Genomic DNA, 23,123 nt, shown 5'->3' with positions numbered 1-23,123 from the left:
AATCTCTTCCTGAATCTGGGATTAGGGTCTAACCTCTGTACAAGGATGAACAGAGCATCACACATTAGCTTCCAAGCAGCACATCACACACGAGCACTGTTCATCACCCCAAGTGCTTCTGGCTATTGTATTCCCCATAAGTGAACTCCCTTTCAGCTTTACTTTTGCCCATGAATTCCCCTATTATCATCTCCCACCTTCACTCAGTTTAATATGTTTCCAAAGTTTTCCATTCATTGCACTTCAACATTTTGTTCCATGTATCATGTGTCTGCTTTACAAAGCTCAGGGGAAAAACAAAGAAAAAAAAAAACAAACCTTTGGACATTGCAACGAGGTAAAAAGTCCCTTAATTGCTAAGATACAGAGAAAATCATCACCCCCAACAGTTCAATAGCCAACAAGGCATTGTGTTCCTACTGAATCAGGTTGTCCATCACTTGGACTCCAGTATGTTCTAAACCTTCATCACATTCCCAATCACTCCACAGTATCCCTCCTGACTTGTACTTAGAGTTAAAGACTTATTCCTCACTATTACTTTTCAGACAACTAAGCAATAGACAGAGGAATTAAGGAAGTAGTCTTGGTTATGGCTGCTTCAAGTCCTCCTCTGGGATATGCGAGTTAACAGCTGGTTGTGGAGTCGATGTTTGTGGTCCTTTGTTGGTTAATAGAAAATACAAAAGCATGCAAAGAGTTCCCAGTAGTGCCACAACCGATGCAAATGAAATCATATTCCAACAATATAATAATTTGGGTTTAATTCTAATGGCGCTGTTTTATCTGTACTTACAATATCATGCACATGCAAGTTTTTATTTATCCGAGGACCTGTAAATATGTGAAGAAGATGAAAAACATTAGTTAATACAGACTTACTCTTTCATGTGTGACTAAATTAAATACAAAATGTAGATAATCAGTGTGTGTTTGCAGGTTGATGTGATGAGACTATTTCTGCTGGGACATTTTGTCACTGTAAAAAAAAAGAACCGTTTGCCTACAACTTAAATTAACAGAATGTCAGCATTTTGTTAGCTACAGTCTATATATCGATAAAAAGTAACTATATAACAAAAACTCACCTTTGTAAAAGTGAATGACTGTCTCTTTTTCTTTATTTCCTACTTTTTTTTTTTCTTTTTGAGTGATCTAACTTGTAGGGGAGACATGTGCCAGCACTACTGTCAGTTTTATTTCTTTCTCACCCTCTCTTACTGTCCTGTCATTTTCTGTTTGTGGCGAGGCAGAACCACCTCTCCCACTAAAAGTCATTTTAACAGAGGCAAAATACTGAGTGTTGGAGATATAGCTTGTATAAAAAGCCATATTGTTATACTATTCAGTAAATCACTAATATCAAAGCCTTTGTGGAGTCCTTCTTTTCCCAGGCATTACTCTCATCTGCACACAGTATGATGTATTTCATTTCTCATTAGTCTGCATAGATTAGTACATATTTTTCCTTTTGCATACCTTCATCACTTTAATCACTTTGCCAAAGTGATCAAATTCACTTCCCTCATTTTAATAACTGTAATGAGTTTCTGCAAGAATCTTACAGCTACTAATAAGTGTAACAAATTATAGAGAAACAATGCATATTTATTATCGATGCAAAGAATCCATATAAATTGCTCTGGTGTAGTCTGTGTGCACCCATTTGGTGTTCCGAGTTGGTTAGAACAAACATTTCAGTGCTATTCGTTTGCAGAGTTGCTTAACATGAGCTATGAACACAGTCTTTGTGTGTGAACGGGGCTGATAGCACACAAACACACACAAACACATCATGGGCCCAAGCACCCCCATCATTTGTAACTTGAAATAGGGATCAAATAATGCCTCGTAAACACTTTAATGAGCGCTGTGATGATCAACAACTCCTCTGTCTCTCCATCTCTCTCGTGGTTGAGGGCCTACACTCTTCACAAACAGCCCAACACTAATTTGGGATAAAAAGAAAATACTGACTTGCAATATTTTGCTGGTTTACCACACATTTCCAGGGGACCACACATACAGCAGTGAAGCACCACACACGCTCATTTGATGAAATTAGGTTAGGAAGGAGCCTGTTCTGTGCTTTTCGTCTTTGTGAGAGAGGAGCTCATGGTGTGGAAATTAAGAGCCTGCATGTGCTTGTGTGTGTGAATGTGTGCACTCGTGTTTGTGTGTGAGAGGCTGACTAATCCCTCCACAGAGCTGAAACGAGTTAAAAACACATCAAAGGGAAGCTTAACCTCTGTGAAACCTCACCGGGTTTTCAAGAACAACAAATGATCATTCTCCTCATTGTTTCCAGGGGGACTCTTTTCACCGCTGCGCTGCTGACTTTTCCCTCAGTCCTGGGAGTTTTCAAAAAGCCTGTGGTTTCATTTTTAATGACTGTGCTATTTGTGTAAGTGTGCATGTGCGCGTTTGTGAAAGAATATACTTTTGTGTGGATGTGTGAGCGGGTGCACGCGTGTGTGTTTGCACATGAAAAAAGGGTATTTTTGAGTGTGGCATGGCAAATGAGGAAAACCAAGCTAACAAGGACATGCAGCTCTGCTCGAAATCATTAAAATGTACGACACTCTGACCAGCTATACTACAGCTATGTATATACAGAACCAATGAAGGATAAAAAAAAAAAGGGGGTTTGGAAGACAGGTGGGGGGAAACGGTGACAGAGAATGGCAAGATGAAGAAGCCAATTGTGGTCTGAGACCTGCTTTCTCCTGAATTCTCATTATCACAGTGTAATGGCGCTCTTTCTGTGGAAATTCAGATATTTGCATACTTCTTCTCCATGTCTTTGCATGTGTGAATGAGCACTGCTCTTGTTCAAACACTATAAACATAAAAAGAGGCATGAGTCACCTGCAGATGTACATGGAAAGATATGATGTGACTGTGCTTCAAAACCACATTTTAGATCATTTACTGTAATGATTTTGCTGCCTAGTAATGTAGTTCCCAGGTCAACATGATTGTCTGACTCAGCAGTCATATAAAACTTAAAAAAACATCTAATTATACAATGCTAACAGCCAGCTCTGCAAGCTGTTGTTAAACTACAAATATCTAACTGGCAAAAAAAAATAGGCATTTTTGGCATATTGACACACGGAATGAAAATAGGGCGAAATATAAAGCTGCTTACAAATTTTATTTTTCTGTTATCCCAACATGGGGGCTCAGGCACAGCGGCAGAGAAAAATCAATAAATAGGTTTTAAAGTATAAAACTAAATATAAAACAACATCTACAATATTAAACAGCTAATACACTCAATCGCGCGAGTGCACACTCACCCACAGGCCCTTATGTGGAGACAGAAGCACACAGACACATAATGTACTCCAACATAAAGACATACGGCCACATTCACCACAGTAGACGTGGGACACATGGCGCACAGCTGCAGCGTAATCAGAGGCTGAGCTCCAGCCATTTACATCAACATCTGAGCCATGTCTGTGGATACTGATGATGTGCCGTCTCTCATTTATCCAAAGCAGGACTCGTCTCCAGTGTGAGACACATTTGCACTCAGTCATTTGCTCTGTTTAGTTCATTTACCCATTCAAGTTAATTAAAATGATTATAGTTCATCAGAACTCTTGGGGATTTCCAAATAAGTGCAGATGTTAAAAAAATATTCTAGTGTTTAGTGCTACAGTTTTGCTGCAAAACCACATCATTGTTTTAATATTTAATTGCTGATGCTATAAGGTCTTTTTGCTTTCAAAATAATCTATAAATGTGAACATTTTCTTGGGATGAATCTCTTCTTCTCATGGCATGGCAGCAGCCATATAAAACATAGCTAAGGAAATTCCATCATTTGCTGGTTCTGGAGCCCCCCTCAGGCAAAAAGAACCCTGGGACTTGACTTTGACCTGGAGGACATTAACCTCATACTGAGCATGCTCCCTCGTGAGGAGCTGAGGGTCAAGAAGTCATGACAGGTCAAAGTCTTCAGGGGGCTTCATTTGGCCAGATGCCTGCTTGTCCTCCCAGACCAAACATCTTCCAGAGAGGTGGAGTCGGCGCACTCTGCAGTTGGTCTGATCCGAAACACTTCACCCAAAACCTGGGACTCACCTGGTCTCTCTGATCCAGCTCTGCTCAGCTTGGTTTGACTTAGAATCCCATCAGGGTCCCATGTCTCTGGACCCAGAGGACGAGGGAGGCAGGAGGTTGAGGGAAGGGAGGCGGAGGGAGGAGGGTGGGCTCTGTGGGAGAGAGGGAGGTGGATGGAGGAGCAGCGCTGGGACGTGGGAGGAGGTGGGAGCAGTTGCACCACTTGTCCACGCATGGACCTCTCCTCCTCCAGCTGCCTACGCAAACGCTTATTCTCCCCGCTGAGGGCGTTTAACTATAGAGAGAAAGGAAGCGAAATTGAGAGAGACATATGCACAGAAGAAGACATGCACAGACAAAGAGATATTTCACAAAGACAACCTCTATGTTTGATGCCGTAACAGACTGAGGGGCAGTTTTGGGGGAAGATTCAAGGAATCTGAAACGTCACACTCCTTTAGCTAAATCAATCAAATTCCAAACCTTAATTCAAAGTTAGCAATAAATATCAACCATCAAAAGTGAACAGCTATCGTGTTCATCAAGTAGCCGACATTCCATTATGTGCTTAATTCATCTTTCACAGTTGCTGTCATGCCTGTTGAAACAGAAATGCAAATAGCAAATTGCAAGGGGGTTTTTCAGGAGTGTATTGTGTTCACAGTTTGAAATGGTTGCAAGTGGGAGTCATGCGACGGTGTAAATTTCTACATGAAAACAACCAATTTGAGCGATCATTAGAGGTCGATTTGACACAAAATCATCCGTGACACAAAACAAATCGCACATCGTCAGAACATGATTGGGCTCCCTGGAACCACAATTACAGACTAGCTAAATTGAGGGTGTATTTTTTGACAAGGACATTTGGGTAAAGGCAGAGAGGAGTGTGAGTTAAAAAAGTGGCTTTAAATGCAATAAAATAAATAAAATAAAATAAAAGCATTTGTTGTAAAGCATGGTAATTATATGCAAAATGTGCCAGTCTAAAAATTATAACAAGGCAGATAAAAGAGAGTAAAAGATTTGAAATAATGTATTTTTAGCTGTGAGGAAGAGTAAAATAAGAAATTAAAGGATGCAAAGACAAAGAGACATGTTGGGTAATGACAGCTGCACTCATCCACATCTGTTTTTTAGTGTGTGTATGTGAGTGTGTGTGAAAGCTGCGGTTAAAGAATGACGTCACATTGACATGTCTGGCCATGTGTGTACATATAACTGTGTGTGTGTGTGTGTGTGTGTGTGTGTGTGTGTGTGTGTGTGTGTGTGTGTGTGTGTGTGTGTGTGTGTGTGTGTGTGTGTGTGTGTGTGTGTGTGTGAAAGAGAGAGAAAAACACAAACGGAGATGAGACAGACACATTTCCGGATGGTTTCGCTAACATTACCCATCCAGACACCCTACACACGCACACATGCTTAATAAATCTCAGCAAATGTATTACATCTGATGACTAGAAATAGCTTCGTCTTAGGCTTAACCCTCGCACAGCTGATGGCATGTCGATGTGTCAAAACGATCATAAGATGCTTAAAAAGTATTTAGCTTCAACAGGCAAACATCCTGCAATGTGTTCATCATTTTATGTTACGCCAAAAGCAATAGAATTTCCACATGAAAAACACTGAGGGTGACATCTATAATTAACTGTATATTCAAGGGGACCTGTTTAATTTTCCTCGTCTTTGGTGGCTCTGGATGCTTTTCTAATTGCAAGGGAGGGGGGTGAAATTAAAAATCACAGCTTGTCTCCTCAACCTTCACATACTGCGGGTTGAATTGGTGTGCATATGGTTGGATGAAAAGGATGTGAGGATGTGTATAAGTGGAGGGTGAAAGAAAGAAGCAAACAGAAAGACACAGAGGGGGATGTTCTTAATGCTGCTGCTTGAGTGTGTTTCTACTTTTTCATTTGTATTGCTCAGTTTCCATTTAAGTGTTTTATTGCAAATTATGAAAATTACCGAGCCAGAAAACCTAATTAGGGACCGCAAACTTTGAGTAAATTTAAATTTGGGTATTTTTGAATGCTTCATTTTAAATAAATGATCTTCCTACTGGAATCAAAAGCAGCAGAAGAAGCTTTTGAAATATCGGACACACCTGTCCATCTTCTAGCTGAGGGTGAATATAGTCTGCTTCCATGCAAACATGTTTTTCATCTTTGTACACAACAACCTGGACATTAGCAGAAGAACAATAACCAAACACTCATCAAGTCTTGAAAGAAGGTCAGTTTTTTCCTCTGATGTTCATCTTCATCTCAGTTAATTTTGTGTGACATTTCAGAAGTTTGCATGAAATCAGCTTGACAGCTGGAGGGAAATCATGCATGTGGGTTGAAAGTGTGTGAGATAGCACTAATCCGGTCTGTGAGTAAACAAGACACAGATCTGATTTATAACCCAACACCTTTCACATAGAACAATCTGAGTCATTTCATTCAACTTCTTTACTGATTTCTCTATGTGCTCATGTGTGTATATAAATGTGTGCAAGTGTTTGCGCCCTGTGGACACAGAGTGTTTGTATCCTATCCTTTTCCATCTGCTTGTATGTTTGTGTGTGAGTAGATTGTCCGTGTTGGATCGATGTGTGTAATGATTCACACTAGAGATTAAGAGGTGCTATTACACACCTGACCTGTTAAACAACACCTCTCTCTTTCTGTCTGTCTCTTCCTCTGCTCCATGCTTCTTTTGTCTCAAACCCACTGCTAATGTCATATGATTTTCACTGAAACAACACTACATTAAAACTTCAACAAGTACCAGCTTTCGTCGTAGCCCGTCAATCAGCGGGCCACTCGGCAAACTAACAAAAGTCGGGTGAGCCGTTCCCTAGGCCCTGGAGTTTTTGGAGAACTGAGGGGGCTGAGGAGTACTTTTGATTCGTCTCTCCTTTGGTGATTTGTTGACTCTTGTGAAGTTCAACACAGTAAAAAATGTCAGCATTTCCCGAGAATATTCCTCTGTGTTTTTTCCCCCACATTGTTTTATCACAGCAGGCCATTTCCCTATGCTGTCATGGAGAGATCAGCGCGGCTGTATTGATATACATCTCTCTCTCAGTTTCATGAAAGGGAAATCATTTACCAGTGGAAAGAAACGTCACTGCTTTTTCCCGATACGATTTGTCCCCCCTTCCCCACACCACACACACACACACACCCCCACCCCACTACCGACTTTTTCACTTTTATCGTAGGAAGAGGAAATGGATGTCTGTGTGCGCCTCTGTGTAAGTGCGCATGTGTGCGTTTGAAGTTGGACGCATGAAAGCTTCCTCTTCTGTGTGAGCTCAACAGCAGGTGGGCTGGTGTGTGGGTGTGTATTTGTATCTGTCGGGTAAAAGGACTGTCAGGACCTGGAGTGCGTGTGCGTGCATGTATGTGTGCGGGTGTGCACGAGCTCTTACTTGTTGATTTAGCATTCCGATGGCCTCCAGGTTGCCTTGCAGTCTGGTCTGCATGTCCTCGATTTTGCTGAGGTTTAGAGCAACACAACCCTTCTTTTCCATGCTGTAACACAAATGTACGCACACGCAGGAACAAACACATGAGAAATTATCTTCAAAACCTTTAAAGCACCTTTTCGTAGCAGTTTAAGAAAAGAGAATAATAAAAACCTTACTTTCCGGCTTCTGCTTGAAACTGACTCATGTGTAGTTTACACTTGCTTCCACCTATTTTTTTTTTTCACAATGACATGCACTTGCCTCGCAAAACCGTTTCAATCCAATGTCCTCGAAAATCTGGGGCATAAAGAAGTTGGCGTACATCATCTTCATTATAACCATCTTCATTATAACTTATTACTAAACTCAAAGATGGGTGAGCAAATGGGTTCCAGAAATCATTAAATTATATAAGAAAGTACATATAAAACAGAAAAAAAAATCCAACCAAAACAAAACAAACGCAAGCGCAGCCAGGGAACATTAAGAGTACAAGAAGCCATTTAAGATTTTAACTGTTTATTAAAACCGTTTTGGGAAATGACAAACAAATGTTAGGGTCTCCTATCTTCAGACCCAGGGCTGAGTAAGGAATGTCTATTAAATTAACGACGGTGGATAATGGTGCTCTGTACGGGCTGAAGAGCTTGCTGCCCCCGCTTTACGCTCTTTCTTTCATGCCCCAGTGAACCTGTCCAGTTAGCATTCGGAAAAAACCTTCTAAATACTTTATTGAAGACTTCTTAGCCCATTAAAGTACCACTGTACCTCCCCAATGTTAATTTTCTTGTAAAAGAGCAAGCTGGGATTTTCTATCAGAGCAGCGGATGGGAAGACAGTCCCGTTTTGCTTCAGTTGAGAAGATGCATGCGCTCATCGAAACGCTAATAAATGGCATCATTGTTCCTGTAGATGTGGGGGGAGGCTGAGACGCACACACTTGCACGCATGCATGCAAACACACACTCATAAACTTTTGGCCTTATTAGCTGCAAGTTAAAACATTTAGCATCCGAGAAGACACTTGAGAGAGACGCTGATATGTGAAGCGACATTTTTTGTCTGAAAAGTTTATGAGATTCATTAGAGAAGCAGTTCAGCTCCCACGAATTTGTAGCTATCTATGATAAACCTCAACTGAATACAACAACAACAAAAACGACAGTGACCATCAGAACTTCATATAAAAATGCTCCACAGTGTTCTGTACCAACAATCTTTTGGCTGATTCCTGATTGATTTTTGAGTCATTTAATTTATGTGGATAATAACGCAACCTTGAGCTACAGCACAGGGTAAAACCACTGAACAAAACTATTTTTGAAACAAAAGCAGAATAAAAAAAACTGTAGTAGAGTCCTGAGGTGCAATTGCTGTCAATGAAAAGATCCAGAGACTGATTAGTAAAATCTGTCACTAATCAATAACTATTTGAATTATAAATACATAATAATAAACAGCAAACCAAATATGTGGTTATATCTAGAGAACATTCATATTTTGGATTTGTTTGCCCAAATATGTAGTACAGTTTGCAAATATATATCTTTAAAAATTCCATACATATTCCAGCTGACAGAACATAATCTGAATCACAGCCTATTAGCAAACTAACTAATTTATCCTGGCCAATGTAAGCATTTTTTTAAAAAAGAAATCTAATTTCCTGAAAATGACATTTATAAACTGAACATAATTGCAACTGACCCTTGCAGATCTTTTAATTTCACACTATAATGATGTCACAAAGAACATTAATAAGAGGAATGCTGAAATTTCCTTTGATCTCTCAAATTGTAAATGCCATTTAAAAGATGAGTTCCATGAGTTTCCACTGCTGCAGTGAAGGAAAAACAGGAGGCATAAACTTTAAGCACAAGCCAACTCCATAAAATCCAAAGCGCCACATCTACAGAGATTCTTCATATGATTTAAACTCTTTCCTAGATGGTAATGTGGTCTTCAGCAGATCATGAATCATCACTGCCGCAGAGACAACTGTGTGAGATTTATGCACTCGATGTGAGAAAGCAGCGATGCGCTGAGCGCTTGGCATGACGCCTGTGTAAACATGTGTTCCTGTGTTTACATGTAAACACGAATGTGTGTAATTAGCGGCCTAACCCAATCAGTGTGTGTATAATTACAGTCATTAGTGTCAAAGCCAAGCGGCCATGCTCTCTAAACCAGGCAATAAACTACATGGCTCCTCTCCTGCTCCAATCTCACTCATCTTTCTTATTTACTGCTCTCATGTTGCTGTAAATTTTATGCAAGGCTTGACTCTCTTCTTACAGTCTCCGTCTTATCACCGCTTTCTGTTTTTCTGTCACTTTAGTTGTCTGTGTTTGTACAAATCCTCTGCTATGATCACTGGGTGCTCTTAATTGGAAGCACATCGTTAGTGATGCGACTGATGAAGCCTGATGCTGTATGAGCGCTTCCCCCAGATGGGCTGTGTCAGACAGTCACTGAGTCAGTGCTGCCAGAAGCAAACAGCATAAATCTCTGCTTCCATTACTCAGTGAATTTCACTGTCTACTGGTATTTTCAGATATCATTTCATGTAAGTGAGGTCAAGTGTGAACATTCTTTATCCATTTTTAAATTATTCTGATACTTTAGTATCACTGCTTGTAAGATATTTGAATTTTCTGTTGTATTGCATGCCATTCAAATTTCAAAACAATTCATGATATTGTTTCACAGGAATCTTTTTTTTCTTTTGCATTAAATAGTCTGAGTTTATCCTTATCTTGCTCCTCACATTAAACATTACTGGAGAAAATATAAGGAGGGAAAGAAAGGGTAAGGAGCATTTAAACACACCATGCTACATATAACACCTTAGAGAGGTGCTAGATTCATTGGATAACATGATGAAGATCTGTGAGGTTTTAATGGGGTTGTTAATTGATACCAAGATGGTCCAGATAGTGCTTTTATTGTGCAATTAGGATTACAACACATTTTAGCTATTAAGGCGAGAAATTCTTTTATGGTTTCCTCTTTTGTATTACCAGTGCAATATATTAACATAACAACTGCCATCTTTGTTTTGTAGCTTGGGGACTGTAGAGTGCTTTATTCTTCCTTAATGAACAACGGGCTTTACAACTGGCTCCCATTCATCCATTCACACTCACACATCAATGGCAGCTGAGCTGCCAAGCAAACATTGGCCTGCACACTTTGTAAAAGGACACTTAACTTATGCGGGGTTAACACTAGAGGAGTTTTAAAATCCCAGCAGATTTTGAAATTGGGTCTCATCACACACGTGGAGAAATTTCCCAGATTTTCTTTTCTCTCATCTCAAACATGCACATACTACAATATTTGGAAATTATGGTACATCACACACTTCAGGGCATTATTAAGTTCATCACGCTCGAGGAAGCAATCAGGATGCAATGTGTTACCTCACATGATCTCATGGGCAAGTGCATGTAATCAAAATGGAGACTTTGCAGTAAGATAAAAAACAAAAGCAAAGTGCTAAACAAGTCTGGATCAGATAATTGAAGATGTGGTCATCATGGTTGTCTATTATTGAGAGTTGCATATGAGATTGGTTTAAATATCTGTAGCTAACATTAGGCTTAAGGGCTGGACTTTTTAGCATTGTTTGGCCATCGTACTCATCCCAGTTTAAACTTAGAAATGTCAAGGTGGATCCAATGTGTCTGGAAGCAGTTCAGGAGGTTTATGAAAGGATCTGTAATCCCCTCACTTTAGCAAAGAATCCGAACTCAACATTGGTTCAGATCAAATTCCCAGACCAGATTCTTCTTCAGATTGCTGGGAGAGGTCGCCATTATGAACACCAAGAACAAGGGACAACACTATGAACTCTGGGATTAGTGGATGATCTGCTTTGCTTCCTGAGCCACATCCCTGCCATCAGCTTTTTTTTTTTTTTTAAACGACCGTTTCCAAGGTAGAAGAATGAACTTTGTACCTCAGCTTTTAAGCCAACATGGACAAGAAATCCTTAAAGTGCTTTGGAAAAATGTATATTTGATCATCTACAATACAGTGACAACTGGGCAACTTCAGCTGCTGAGCAGGATTATGGGAGCAGCTAAATGGATTTTTGAAAGATGTGAACTAGAACACACAGTTATCGTTAAATTTTTACCTTTATGAAGACATGCTCCCTGTTGAAACATTAGGTGCTGCACTTTATTAAAAAAAGCTCTTACTGTGTCTGTGCGCTTGAAATCTCATTCAACTCAGCTGTCTTATCTGTGTAGGCAACAGTTTTATCTTCAAGGTGGCTGACATGTGGATATTCCCTTATCCATAAGGTGCTAAATGGATCTTTTGGTGACTTTGTTTTCTCACATGTAGTTGCTCTAAGCTGCACCAACATTGTTATACAAGGTCTTACAACCATCAGAAGATGACAGCGGTTGCAAACAAATCCAAGAATACTAGTTTTGATTCAATCGGGTAAAGCCATCCTTGGTACAAGACACTTATTTTGTTCCTAAACCAACTTTTGAAACTTTACGGATACTGCAGTTTACCAATATATCTAATGAAGTTTCTTTCCTCTTCATTCCTCACCTTTGTGTGGGCTTTATTTCTAGCAATTCCATTGTGAAGCCTTCACAGTCAAGCTGCTTTGGACCATTGGGGAGCTAATCATAGTAAATTTCTTTAATAAAGGCATATCTAATGACAAAACCTTCACACAGTGTTGATTGCTGTCAGTGATAGCGACAGAGACACTGTTAATATATATCCCCTTTGCCACCAGTAATGAGATTTATACACTCAATGTATATGGGTGCCATGCAGATATCATGACATATCTGTTGCCTTATAGATGTACGATTTTCATACATATGGCATTTTGGATAGGTGTGTGGGTCGGAGAGGAGGGGTTCATAATAATGAAATAAAATAAATTAGGAATCCACATAATAAAGAAGGGGGGAGAGAAAAAAAGGAAGAAGAGAGAATGGATGGGGAAACACTATGGAAGAGGCTTTCATTCACTGTTTTTATCTCGTTCCATGTTATTATATTCGCTCAATCAAAACCTCTCTTATGCATACATCTATATGAACTGCCTCTCTCTCCCTCTCTCTCTTGCTCATTCGCAATTATGAGGGAAAGACAAAGAAAAGCGATTCATCTTTCTGTCGCGGGCCCCTTAATGATATCATTAAAATGACTGACAGCTTTGAATACCATTGGAAACCTACCCCAGTCAAAACAAATCTGATCCGTTTTGGAAACAAAGTCTGGTGGTTCGTTAGGGGAGGGGTGCAACGAGTGCACATGTGTAAAACGGGGTGAGGTTAGCACGGGGGGGGGGGGGGGAGTTGTTAATGAGGGATACCTTAGGGGGTAACACTGGGGGTATGGAGAGTACTGCTGCAGGCAGGTGCCCCCACAAACACCCTCTCCCTCTCTTTTCTCACTTCATCCTACACCCAATCCCATCTGTGCCACATTCATTTTCATTGCCTTAATGAACATAATAAATATATCTCCTCTCTATTGATGAATGCTATTTGACAGCCATGGGGGTGGCAAGCAAGAGAGGATGGGCACTTGATTGGAGTGTAATCATTGTTAAAGGCCCAGCATGAATAACGTATTCATAGTGAAGAAGACACACACACGCACACACACACGCATGCACGCATGTACGCACAGGTGGCCAGGCCCACGGGGTGTTTCATTCACAACTTGGCACTCCTGCTGTTATTATCATCATCAGCTTTGTTCGGGCTAGATTGTGTGTGAAAGAGCGAAACACGGTGGGCAATGCTTTTGTTGGATGTGAATGCTAAACTTTGATCAGCTGGTGAAAGCGCACAAATGTATGTGATTAAATGTATGGTCACACACGCTCAGACACACACACATGCAGATGACTCACGTTTTCCCGTCTTGCCGGATGCCCCGGTCTCGGATCTGGGCCTGCAAACAATTAGAAGATGAAAAACAAACCTGTTTGTGATCGACTCTCTTTTGTCTCTCCCTATTTGTAGTTCATCACTTTTCCACTCTGCACTTGTTCACCTTGAAGCGTTCCATGTCCCTCTCCTTCTCATCCGCCACTTCTTTCAGTCTCTTTACCTCTGCCTTTAGTGTGTCATTAGCCTCCTGAAGATGTCTGACAAAGAGAGGGCGATGCAGAGGCAGAGTTAAACAGACAAATATACATAGAGAGGCAGACGGAGAGAACGACAGACACCTATTATCATCAAGAGACTCTTGTTAACATGGCAGACAGAATATTCGGCCACACAACAGCAGTGCTGTCTGCATTTCTCTTCTTTCCAGAGCAGCCTTTAACTAGCAGTTGAGACATTATCTCTGACACACAAACACACACACACATGCAGTATCATAGCTTGTTAGAACGAAATGCTTTTTCCACAGCCATTTATCACTTACCTTTGTGGATATTTATTTCAGTACTTCGTTATGCCACAAATTCTCAAATAGTTTTATTTATGGAAGAGGGAGTAGACATTTCCCATTTATGGAATTTCTAGGGCAGGTGCTGAGTATGTAGAGGAACCGTTCAATGAGATAATTTCACTCAGTCAGTGTGTACCAAGTGTATGAAGTCTACTACATTTGCTGCTACATGCTTCCATAGCACAAACATCAAAAAAACCTATCCTACATACACTCGGTGTATGTTGAGATGGAGGAAGTAGCAGACACATAGACGGTTATGGTGTGGGGATGAGGGATGTATGGCACTGTAGGGGGGTGGGATAACAGAAGATGGCTAGACTGCTTTGATCTCTGGTAAGAGGAAAATGTCACGCCCATGTCTGTGTGTACGCGTGTGTGTGTGTGTGTCACGATGATGCAGACATGCAGAAAGACTGTCAGGTACAAGTATGTCAGAGAGTCCACCTGAATCACTCCAACACAAGTGCACACACACAAACATACAGTGTCTTCTCTGCTTTTTTTTTTTTTTTTTTTTTTACATTTCTCCTCAGATTTCTTTAAAAAAAAAAAGATGTCCAGGGTTGAAACACACAAGTTAAGAGAGACTGACTCACTGCAACAAAAAAAAAAATCTGTTTAAAAAAAAAAAAAAAACTATCACTCTGCCAGACATACTTACTCTTTCTCTTCAGTGACGATGAGCAGCACCTTGTTTTGGGCCTTCATCTGGGCAGTGAGGCTCTCATTAGAGGCCCTGAAAGGGAAACACAAATTTCTGAAATATAACGAAACACAAAGTAAGACATTAATGAAGAACAGCTTTTAGCTTAGTCCCTGCTGTAGTGTGCAAGAGAAAAAGACATTTAGAGAAAAACAGACATTAAAATGATATACATTTTTTAAGTGTTTCACATTTGTGTGTTTGTATGTCTTTGTAGTAATGCGGTGGTTCTTAGACTTATTCTGTAGCTTTTGACCCCATAGAGGAGTAACACTACTTACAAATACATACATGATACCAACAATAAAAATTGACATTGACAGCTTGCTTGCCTTAATTACCTCATTTCTGAGTCTCTTATGAGCAAATGAATGAATAAAACAAACTAAACAACATCATGATGGTCATGCAATCATACTTTTGTTCAGTGATCCAAAGGCCGACATTGGTCATGACCAGCTGGCTCTCATGGCGAAGGTTTAGATTATCAGACCGTGTTCCTTCCAGCTCTGACCGAAGTGAGTTCACCTGTAATACATAGTCAAGTATTGATCAGCTGTATAACAAATGGCACCTATTCAAAATGAAGCGTACCGATTTTTCAGGTTTCCTCTCTAATTAGACATTTACTTGCTGTAAACATAACCATTTTCTCTGTTTACAGATTAGAATAGTGATGTACAACAACGGGCCCACAAAAGAACCATGTTCACTCCATCCGACATAGTTCTTTATAAAGGAAAATATTAACACTGCACACTTTCTTTACACATTTACATGGATTTCAAGTCTTTCTCTCAGTCTCACACACACACACACACACACACACACACACACACACACACACACACACACACACACACACACACACACACACACACACACACACACACACACACACACACACACACACACACACACATCATGCTCAGTATAAATGGGTGGAAGGGGCCAAAGGTGTGATTAAAGAAAGGTGAAAAAAAAGCATGAATGATGCTCTAATAGAGGGGAAGCGAAGAAAAGGTGAAAATAAATGTCAAAAATAGAACATAATAGCAACACAAGAGGAAAAAATTAGGTAAATGGAGAATAATGGGGGATGAAAGGGATGGCATTTGCAGACACAGGTATAAATAGCAAGGTGAGGTATTAAGCAGGAAGAGGGAAAGATGGAGGAAGGGGGAGAGCAGAAGCAGACGGAAGACAAGATTGGAGAAAGGAAAAGCTGGGTGTGGGGTGAAAACAGGGACTGGATGGCACTGACCAAACTGCTGACTTTTTCATTCTGCTTATCAGTCAGGACCTTTCCAGGCCTAAACTCTGGGGACCCTGACATATTACCCTTATCGCCATAGAAACACCTTGATATGCCATACCATCTTCCCACAAAGACTTCGGCAAACAGAAAAAGTTTCCAATATGTGGGCCACAATTTAAGTATATAAAAATGTCAAATGATTAACCTAAAATGTCAAAATATCAACTGCTGGTTTGAGATGAATCATGTACGGTGTGCATGTGTGTGCACGTCTGGATGTGTATTTTGAATATCATATGTATAGCAAAATATTTTCTTGCTGATGTGTATCTAGGAAAACAGCACAGAGTTAAATGTAACAGAGATAATACAATTCGGTTGATGCAGAGCTCAATAAAAAAATAAAAGTGACAAAAAAATGTCTTCTTAATATCACATGGCTTCAGGGGAACATAACAGCACAGAGGATGAGCAACTAAAAGGAAAGGGGAGGAATTACCAAGTTTAAAAAGATGAATAATCTATAAATCTGGTAACTTAGCATTGGTTTGCTGATTTTGTTGACTGACTAGTGTAGCTTTACATTATTCTAATGCAGGGAAACGGGCTACAGGACAACTGCTTTTGCATGTCCTCTATGTTAAAGTTCAAACAATAAGCTTTTAGTTGTGTTAGGTCAAACCCTTTAAAGGTTTTTTATGGCTTCAGAATATACATCAGTCTTTAATAGTAAATGATCCACACTTCCATGGTGGGTAAACCATTCTATAAAGCACTTTGTAATGTGTCTTTCATTCACGCATTAACACAGAAAATCACAATCCAATGGTGGCAGAGCTGCCATGTAAGGTGCATGCAAGGTGATTAAAAAAGCTGCTAAATTTTGTTGCATACACTGTGACAGAATTACATACAACTGACACACATCAGGTTTTGCTTGTGTTCTTTTGCGGCAAAATGGGAGGCGAAAATCTCTTGCAGCATCAAATGGTTCTGGAGTTGGCACAACATGAAAAATGCTGCTAAATGAACCAATTTTATACAAGTATTCTGGTGTCTGGTACCATGGGTATTGGTTTCATTTAAATATTGGGGTAACACATTACGCAGGGGGTCCAGAATCCTCCCCCAGGAAATTTGAAGCGTCAAACACTTCATTTCCTACATTCTGGTGAATTTTTATGCACCAATTTGTGCCTTTTCTGCATCAATTTGTGGTAGACATGTCTTTATTCATGTAAAATCCAGGTACCATATGACAATTTTAAAACAAAGTTGTTCGAAATATTGAGGGGGACTATCCCCTGTGCCCTTCCAAAAATCTAACTTATTCATATCCTGACCATATTGGCAGATGTGTGACTTGAGAATCCAAACAGTTTTCAGAATAATGTAAAATAATGTTGCTGAAGTTCAAGTAAAGAGTGATCCTTCAACACAAATGGAAAAGGCGAATGAACAGGTGTGAAAGAAAGCTGTGAATATAGCAGTGTCACATAATCAATAATTCAAATGTTCTAACATGATGAAAAATTACACTTTTTAATTACATTTGGATTAGGGAAGGGTTGCATTTCAACAAACAGAGTGAAGAAAGAATGTGAGAACGATGAAATTACATCAAGGAAATCATTCAATTTTGAAGAATAAACTGAGTCAGGGCATCAATTGTAATTACATTCATCAACAATGGAATAAATATTGTGGATCCCCTGTTGTTTGTGATTTTATTTCTGAATTGTCTCGCGCATTGACACCTCTTCATGAGAAGGAAGTTCTGTTGAGGGCTTAATGGCCAAAACCACGTATTAATAAGCCGATATTAATTATATACACAAAAATATCAAACCATAGCATTCAAAAGCTCAGAAAACACACACACAACACCTCTACAAGGACACACACACGCACACTGGCAGAATCTGTGGCATGCTGTAATGACAGTAATTACCTGTGGTCTCACATTAACATTTCCCTCCTGACTGTCTGACTGGCTCGGCTGGTGGAGGGATGTAAATCGCAGCACAAGTCTGATGTTGTGATTAGGACTGAATTACACATCATCACTCTGTTTCCACCAGTGTCAAGGGAGGCAGTGAAAGGGTGTGTGAGAAAGAGGGGGAGTAGTGTGTGAGAGAGAGGGAGGGACATTTAGAGAAAAAGGGAAAAGGACAAGAAGGTGCGATTGCGAGAGGGGGGAGGAGTAAAGTAGCACACCTGCTTAACATTTAGATTGGTTTTGTTGCACAAATATTTTAGTAGATGATGGGGGCTAAAAGGGGCAACAAAATGCATTTATAACCAGGTTTGGTGATACCACTTGTCCTCTCAGGTGTATGCTACAGAATATGAGTTGACTACTGTGGTGATGGTGAACGATTTGGAATCTTTACAGCTGTTGCACCAGTATTTATCATTTCGATTTATTCTATCAAAATAAGGCTGAGTTGTCCAGTCCACAGCCCCCACTCTTCATTGCCAATAGATACAAGATGGACTTTCTGAATTCACAGTTTTTTATTCTTTCTGAACTTATACATCTGAATGAACTCTCATGGCAAACCATAAAGCATACCTGCAGACAGAAGAGAAAAAGAAAATGATAGTGGGGACTTTTGCAGTTAATGGATTTTCCATCTTTTCTATTCTCTGTGGAGCTGTGGACTGGTATCACGTTGCACATTAGCTGTACAGGACAAAAGTGCATTTTCATTAAAACAGACCAAACCGTCCAAGGTCGCGGCATAAACATAATTCAAAGCTGACTTTTCTGGGTAAAGAGAGGAACATGAAAATGAGTTCAAAATCAGAAACAGATAGCCTAGTTGTTGCTTCTCCCACCATCAAACCACCAGAGCTGAATACGAGCCATTACTCTGTTCCACTCAGCTCATCAGAGCACATCCTCTCATCAAATTAATGAACACATTTATTGTTAAACACGTTTTTATAAAACATTCATTCATTCTGTCTAATTAAAAGACCCAACAGGCCTGACATCACTTAAATATGCATACTTATCCCTCACATGGTCTGAATTAAAGATCTACAAGCGTGTGTGCGTGTGTACTGTATGCGTGCATGTGCATGTATGATGGCTAAAGAGAATGAAGCTTCCTAAGCAGGCCTTCTCACTCTGGGCTTAATGGTGGTAATCATGGCGTGACCCAACATTAAGACAGTGTGTGTGTGTGTGTTTATGTGTGTCTCACTCTCCCTAATGGTGACGATGATGACATGGTCTCCATTAGACTAGTCAGTGGGCCACAGCAGATCTAGCATATTAATGATGCTGATGATGGCTTCTTTAATTACCTTCGTCTGCTGCTGCAGCATGGCCTGACTCCTTTTCCTCCTTTTCCTCTCATCACACACTCTCCTACGCATGCTGCTGGGTTGTTTATCAGTGGCTGCCATTACTGAAATCCCCTATCTTGCATCTAGCTTGCATGAGCACAGCTACATTACCAGCCTTGACAGAAGTTTCTCGAACACTTGATAACTAGATCAAGTCCCCCCATGTACAGTAGTAGATATGCTTTTAATCTATACAGCAAATGGTATAAAATAGGTCTACAAAAAAAGCGCAAAACTCAGTTAACACATCAACACTAGTATTGTATCAAACAACATCCAGTCTTGGAAATAACTCAGTTTCATCCATTTTATTCCAAAGATCCTCCATAAAGCAAGACTAGCTTGTTCTTGAGTGTGAAGTAGTGCAGCAGGATCAGTGAAGAAAAGATGCAAATATTGTGCTGCAGCTTCCAAGAGAGTGGTATTTGTTGAAAACCTCAAACAACAGAAAAGGTATGAATGTGTTTTGGCTTTGTGGGATTCCCATTCAGGATGCTGGCTGATGTTTAGTTGTCCAGGTGGACAGCAGCAACACAAAAGAACAATTTTAGGACTGAATTGTTGCTGTATTGTTTAGTGATGAGCTAATGTAGCAAGAGTTTGAGGGAAAAAAAAGACTCCACCAAGCTCGTGTTAAATAACAGCAACATACAGCATGTGCATTGCTTTCCAAAAGTGTTTCAGCAAGCTAATGTTTTGGAAAATGAAGGAATATGTAGAGGTGCAAGGCATTTATATATAATTGATTATTTTCTCCTACGTGGTGGATTTGTAGGGAACACACAGGCAAAATAAATAAATAAAAATTTGCCAAGGCCAATCTCCTTTCAGAGGCTCTCAGTTCAGGGGAACAGCTAAAAACTCAGTAATTATGGGTTATCAGCAAGCATCATGGTATAATCTTACATGTTCTCTGGGACATGAACATTCATGTGAGACGGGATATATTTGCCAAAAAAAAAAAATGGTGCTACTGCAAAACACTGAACTGAAAAAGAGACATACTTTTATCATTTAAAAAAATTAAAAATTCAGTCATCATATCAATTCAAGCTAACTTATTCTTTAGTCCTGAGATTGAGAGTGACTTTGAATAGAGTAATTTGAGAAGAGCTTTTTAATCAAGCAGAACCTGAAACGAGGATGGGATAATTAGATGTTAACCTTGAATAATTATCATCATAGCATTCTTGCTTAGGTTTATAAATTAGACACTGTTAAATGAGATGTGAATTGCAAAAACTTATTTCCACAGTTTTTTCAAACGTTGTAAACCTTGACCAAGGTCACAAACACATAGGCACATGAAGTGAGGAGTCCTTCTTGACTGATTAGAATCTGCTTTGGAATAAAAAAAAAACAACAAGGCAAATAAACACTGTGAGCAATTACAGAACAAAAGGTCTTGTAACACAAAGGCAATACAAAATTGTACCTGGAAAACAAAATGAAATGCGACACAGAAGAGAGAGAAACAACCTTTCACTAACCCTGTTTCATAGTTTCTCTCATCCTCTTCCTTTCTGTGCGAAATTAAATTTATCTTGTCGAATGCAACTGCCATGAACCTTTGCATACAGGAACTTTTCATGGTTTGGAATTGAGTTCCTCCATCTGCTTCAGTGAACAGGAATACAGACGCACAACCGTCTTTGATGAAGAAAGATAGTGTGTGGTAGCTAAGAAGGACACAGAAAGTTATAGAGACAACATGAGGAAAAACATGGTTAGTTTGTCTGCTCGACTGTCCGTCCCATCTCTCAAATGAATTACAGCACTGTAGCTTAATGAGCTGTGCGGGATGGTGATGGGACACACATGCACACACACACTGAACAAACACAAAGTCCATTCCATGGTTTAACAGTCAGACAATTGGAGAAGCTCTCTTTATTCATCAACTAAACAAATGAGCTTCATTTGTCTGTCCTCATTTCACCATCATCATACCTATGTGTGTGTGTCAGAGAGTGTGTGTGTGTGTGTGTGTGTGTGTGTGTGTGTGTGCGTGCGTGCGTGCGTGCGTGCGTGCGTGCGTGCGTGTGTGTGTGTAAAAATGGTGATCTAGTGCAGGTCATTCTGAGCTAATTAGGCCTGGTTTGAGGCTTCTATCAGGTATAATGAGTGAGATCAATGAACAGCTAAGACCGTTCCAGAGACCAACTCTGTCTAGCATCTCCAAAATTAAAAGCACTACACATTCAAGCTTGAAAAGCGCGCACACACACAGCCAAATTACAAATAAAAACACTTAAGGCCCTTTCACACTGTGCTATTTTGGGCTTTCTGGCATGTAATTAATGGAATGTAAAAGAAATGTGGTAAAAATCTGTAGTTGTAGATCCTAAATGGTGCTCCTAATTTATTGTGAGGCATTGAAACTTTTGGAAACCTGGGGCAAAATTTAGACGGAAATTCAGACCAAGTTGTGACAGAGCAAATACTACTATAACTCCCGACCACAAACCAGCTGTTCAGAACATGATTGCAAATGAGACCGAATACGCTGGCCCATGCAACATGTCTTATGTACAATTTTTTTAGAAAAAAAAAAGAAAAAGTTTTTGTGACCATCACATGCTTTTTCTTCTTTAAATTGTAGCCCAATGATTCATCCCATATACATTACTTAATCTTACCTGCCTGAAATTGATATCATGAATCTGACACAGATTGACACCATGATTTTATAGGCCATGTGACATGCAATAAAGTTACACAACTGTAGTTATTGCTTGGTGTAAAGGCGCCTTTGCAGGTGAAGATGTACTTTTGTGCATCTTTCTGAGAAATGATTACATAACAGCAACATTAGGCAGTTAAATCCCTGTCTACCACTCCTTGAGTGCTGAAGAAAATGGAGCAAAGAGAGAAGTGAAAGACATTTTGCTTTGCCCACCTCCATGTCCAACTACTGCGAATAATCTTGGAGCTTTTGTGTTTCAGTATCTTTTTCAAAGATTTTAACCAGGGACCAGACTCGTCTAATCACTAGGCAGACTCCCCACTGACTCAAAGTGATTAAAATCTACTGTCTAATTGTATTTCTATAGGATGACATCAATGGTTGTAAAGATTCTTGGGCAACTAAAAAAACTTCATGGACACGAAAAAATGCTCATGAACTTTAGCTATCTGAAAACTTCTCTGAAAATTCTCATTAAAACTGTTTGAAATCTTTTACTCCAAGCTAAAAGAAGTTGAGGTAAACACACTAATGACTATGATTGTGTGTGTGGTGGAGTGAGAGTGAGGCAGAGGGAAAGGGAGAGAGGGATGATCTGATCAGTCGCAAAAACATGCTGCATGTTTATCATGACTTGTATTTGAACTGGACTCATGCAGAGGGACAGGACTGAGTGAGATGTGCATGTATTTGTGTGTATGTGTGTGCAAGTGCAGACAGCATGCAAAGCCTTTCCTTCATACTAGGACGGAGACACTAAACAAACCCAGAAAACACTGCTGGAATCACATATCACACAAATCAAACGCTCGCATGCATAGAACACACTGTGCATACAAAGACATACACACAGAAAAAGACAGAGCTATCTGAGGTTCAGCTTCTGTGCACCAAGGCAATTTGTAATATAGATTTCCTCTATAGGCCACTGTAGTGTACCATTTACCATTTCAAACCCTTTGATTTTTTTCACCAGCGGATAATTCATCTTCTGCTGGTCAATAACAGAGATTGGGACCTAATGAAGGAGTCATAGTCACAACGGCCATCACACTGGTGTTTAAACACTGTTTGGAGTCAAATTCATTGAAAAGCTCATCTGTTGTTGAAATGATGGAGGATAGCAGGAATGCAAAGG

At 39.9% G+C, this 23,123-nt stretch overlaps 1 protein-coding gene across 1 annotated transcript in view; it reads right to left on the bottom strand.

Annotated features, from left to right (window-relative positions):
* Nucleotides 1-3,138: 3,138 nt before the first annotated feature.
* The window catches only part of LOC111565924 (myosin-9), a 91,987-nt gene continuing 72,002 nt past the window's right edge, over nt 3,139-23,123 (bottom strand). The window contains exons 21-26 of the mRNA XM_055006908.1: nt 15,103-15,212; nt 14,643-14,717; nt 13,574-13,667; nt 13,431-13,471; nt 7,493-7,595; nt 3,139-4,369 (exon numbers count right to left, since the gene is read on the bottom strand). Of these exons, the coding sequence (XP_054862883.1) occupies nt 3,980-4,369; nt 7,493-7,595; nt 13,431-13,471; nt 13,574-13,667; nt 14,643-14,717; nt 15,103-15,212 (813 nt within the window). The 3' untranslated portion in view covers nt 3,139-3,979. The remainder of the gene's footprint in view (nt 4,370-7,492; nt 7,596-13,430; nt 13,472-13,573; nt 13,668-14,642; nt 14,718-15,102; nt 15,213-23,123) is intronic.

Source organism: Amphiprion ocellaris, chromosome 22, assembly GCF_022539595.1.
Source record: "Amphiprion ocellaris isolate individual 3 ecotype Okinawa chromosome 22, ASM2253959v1, whole genome shotgun sequence".
Lineage (NCBI taxonomy): Eukaryota > Metazoa > Chordata > Actinopteri > Pomacentridae > Amphiprion > Amphiprion ocellaris.
This window is presented reverse-complemented; position numbering and strand designations above follow the sequence as displayed.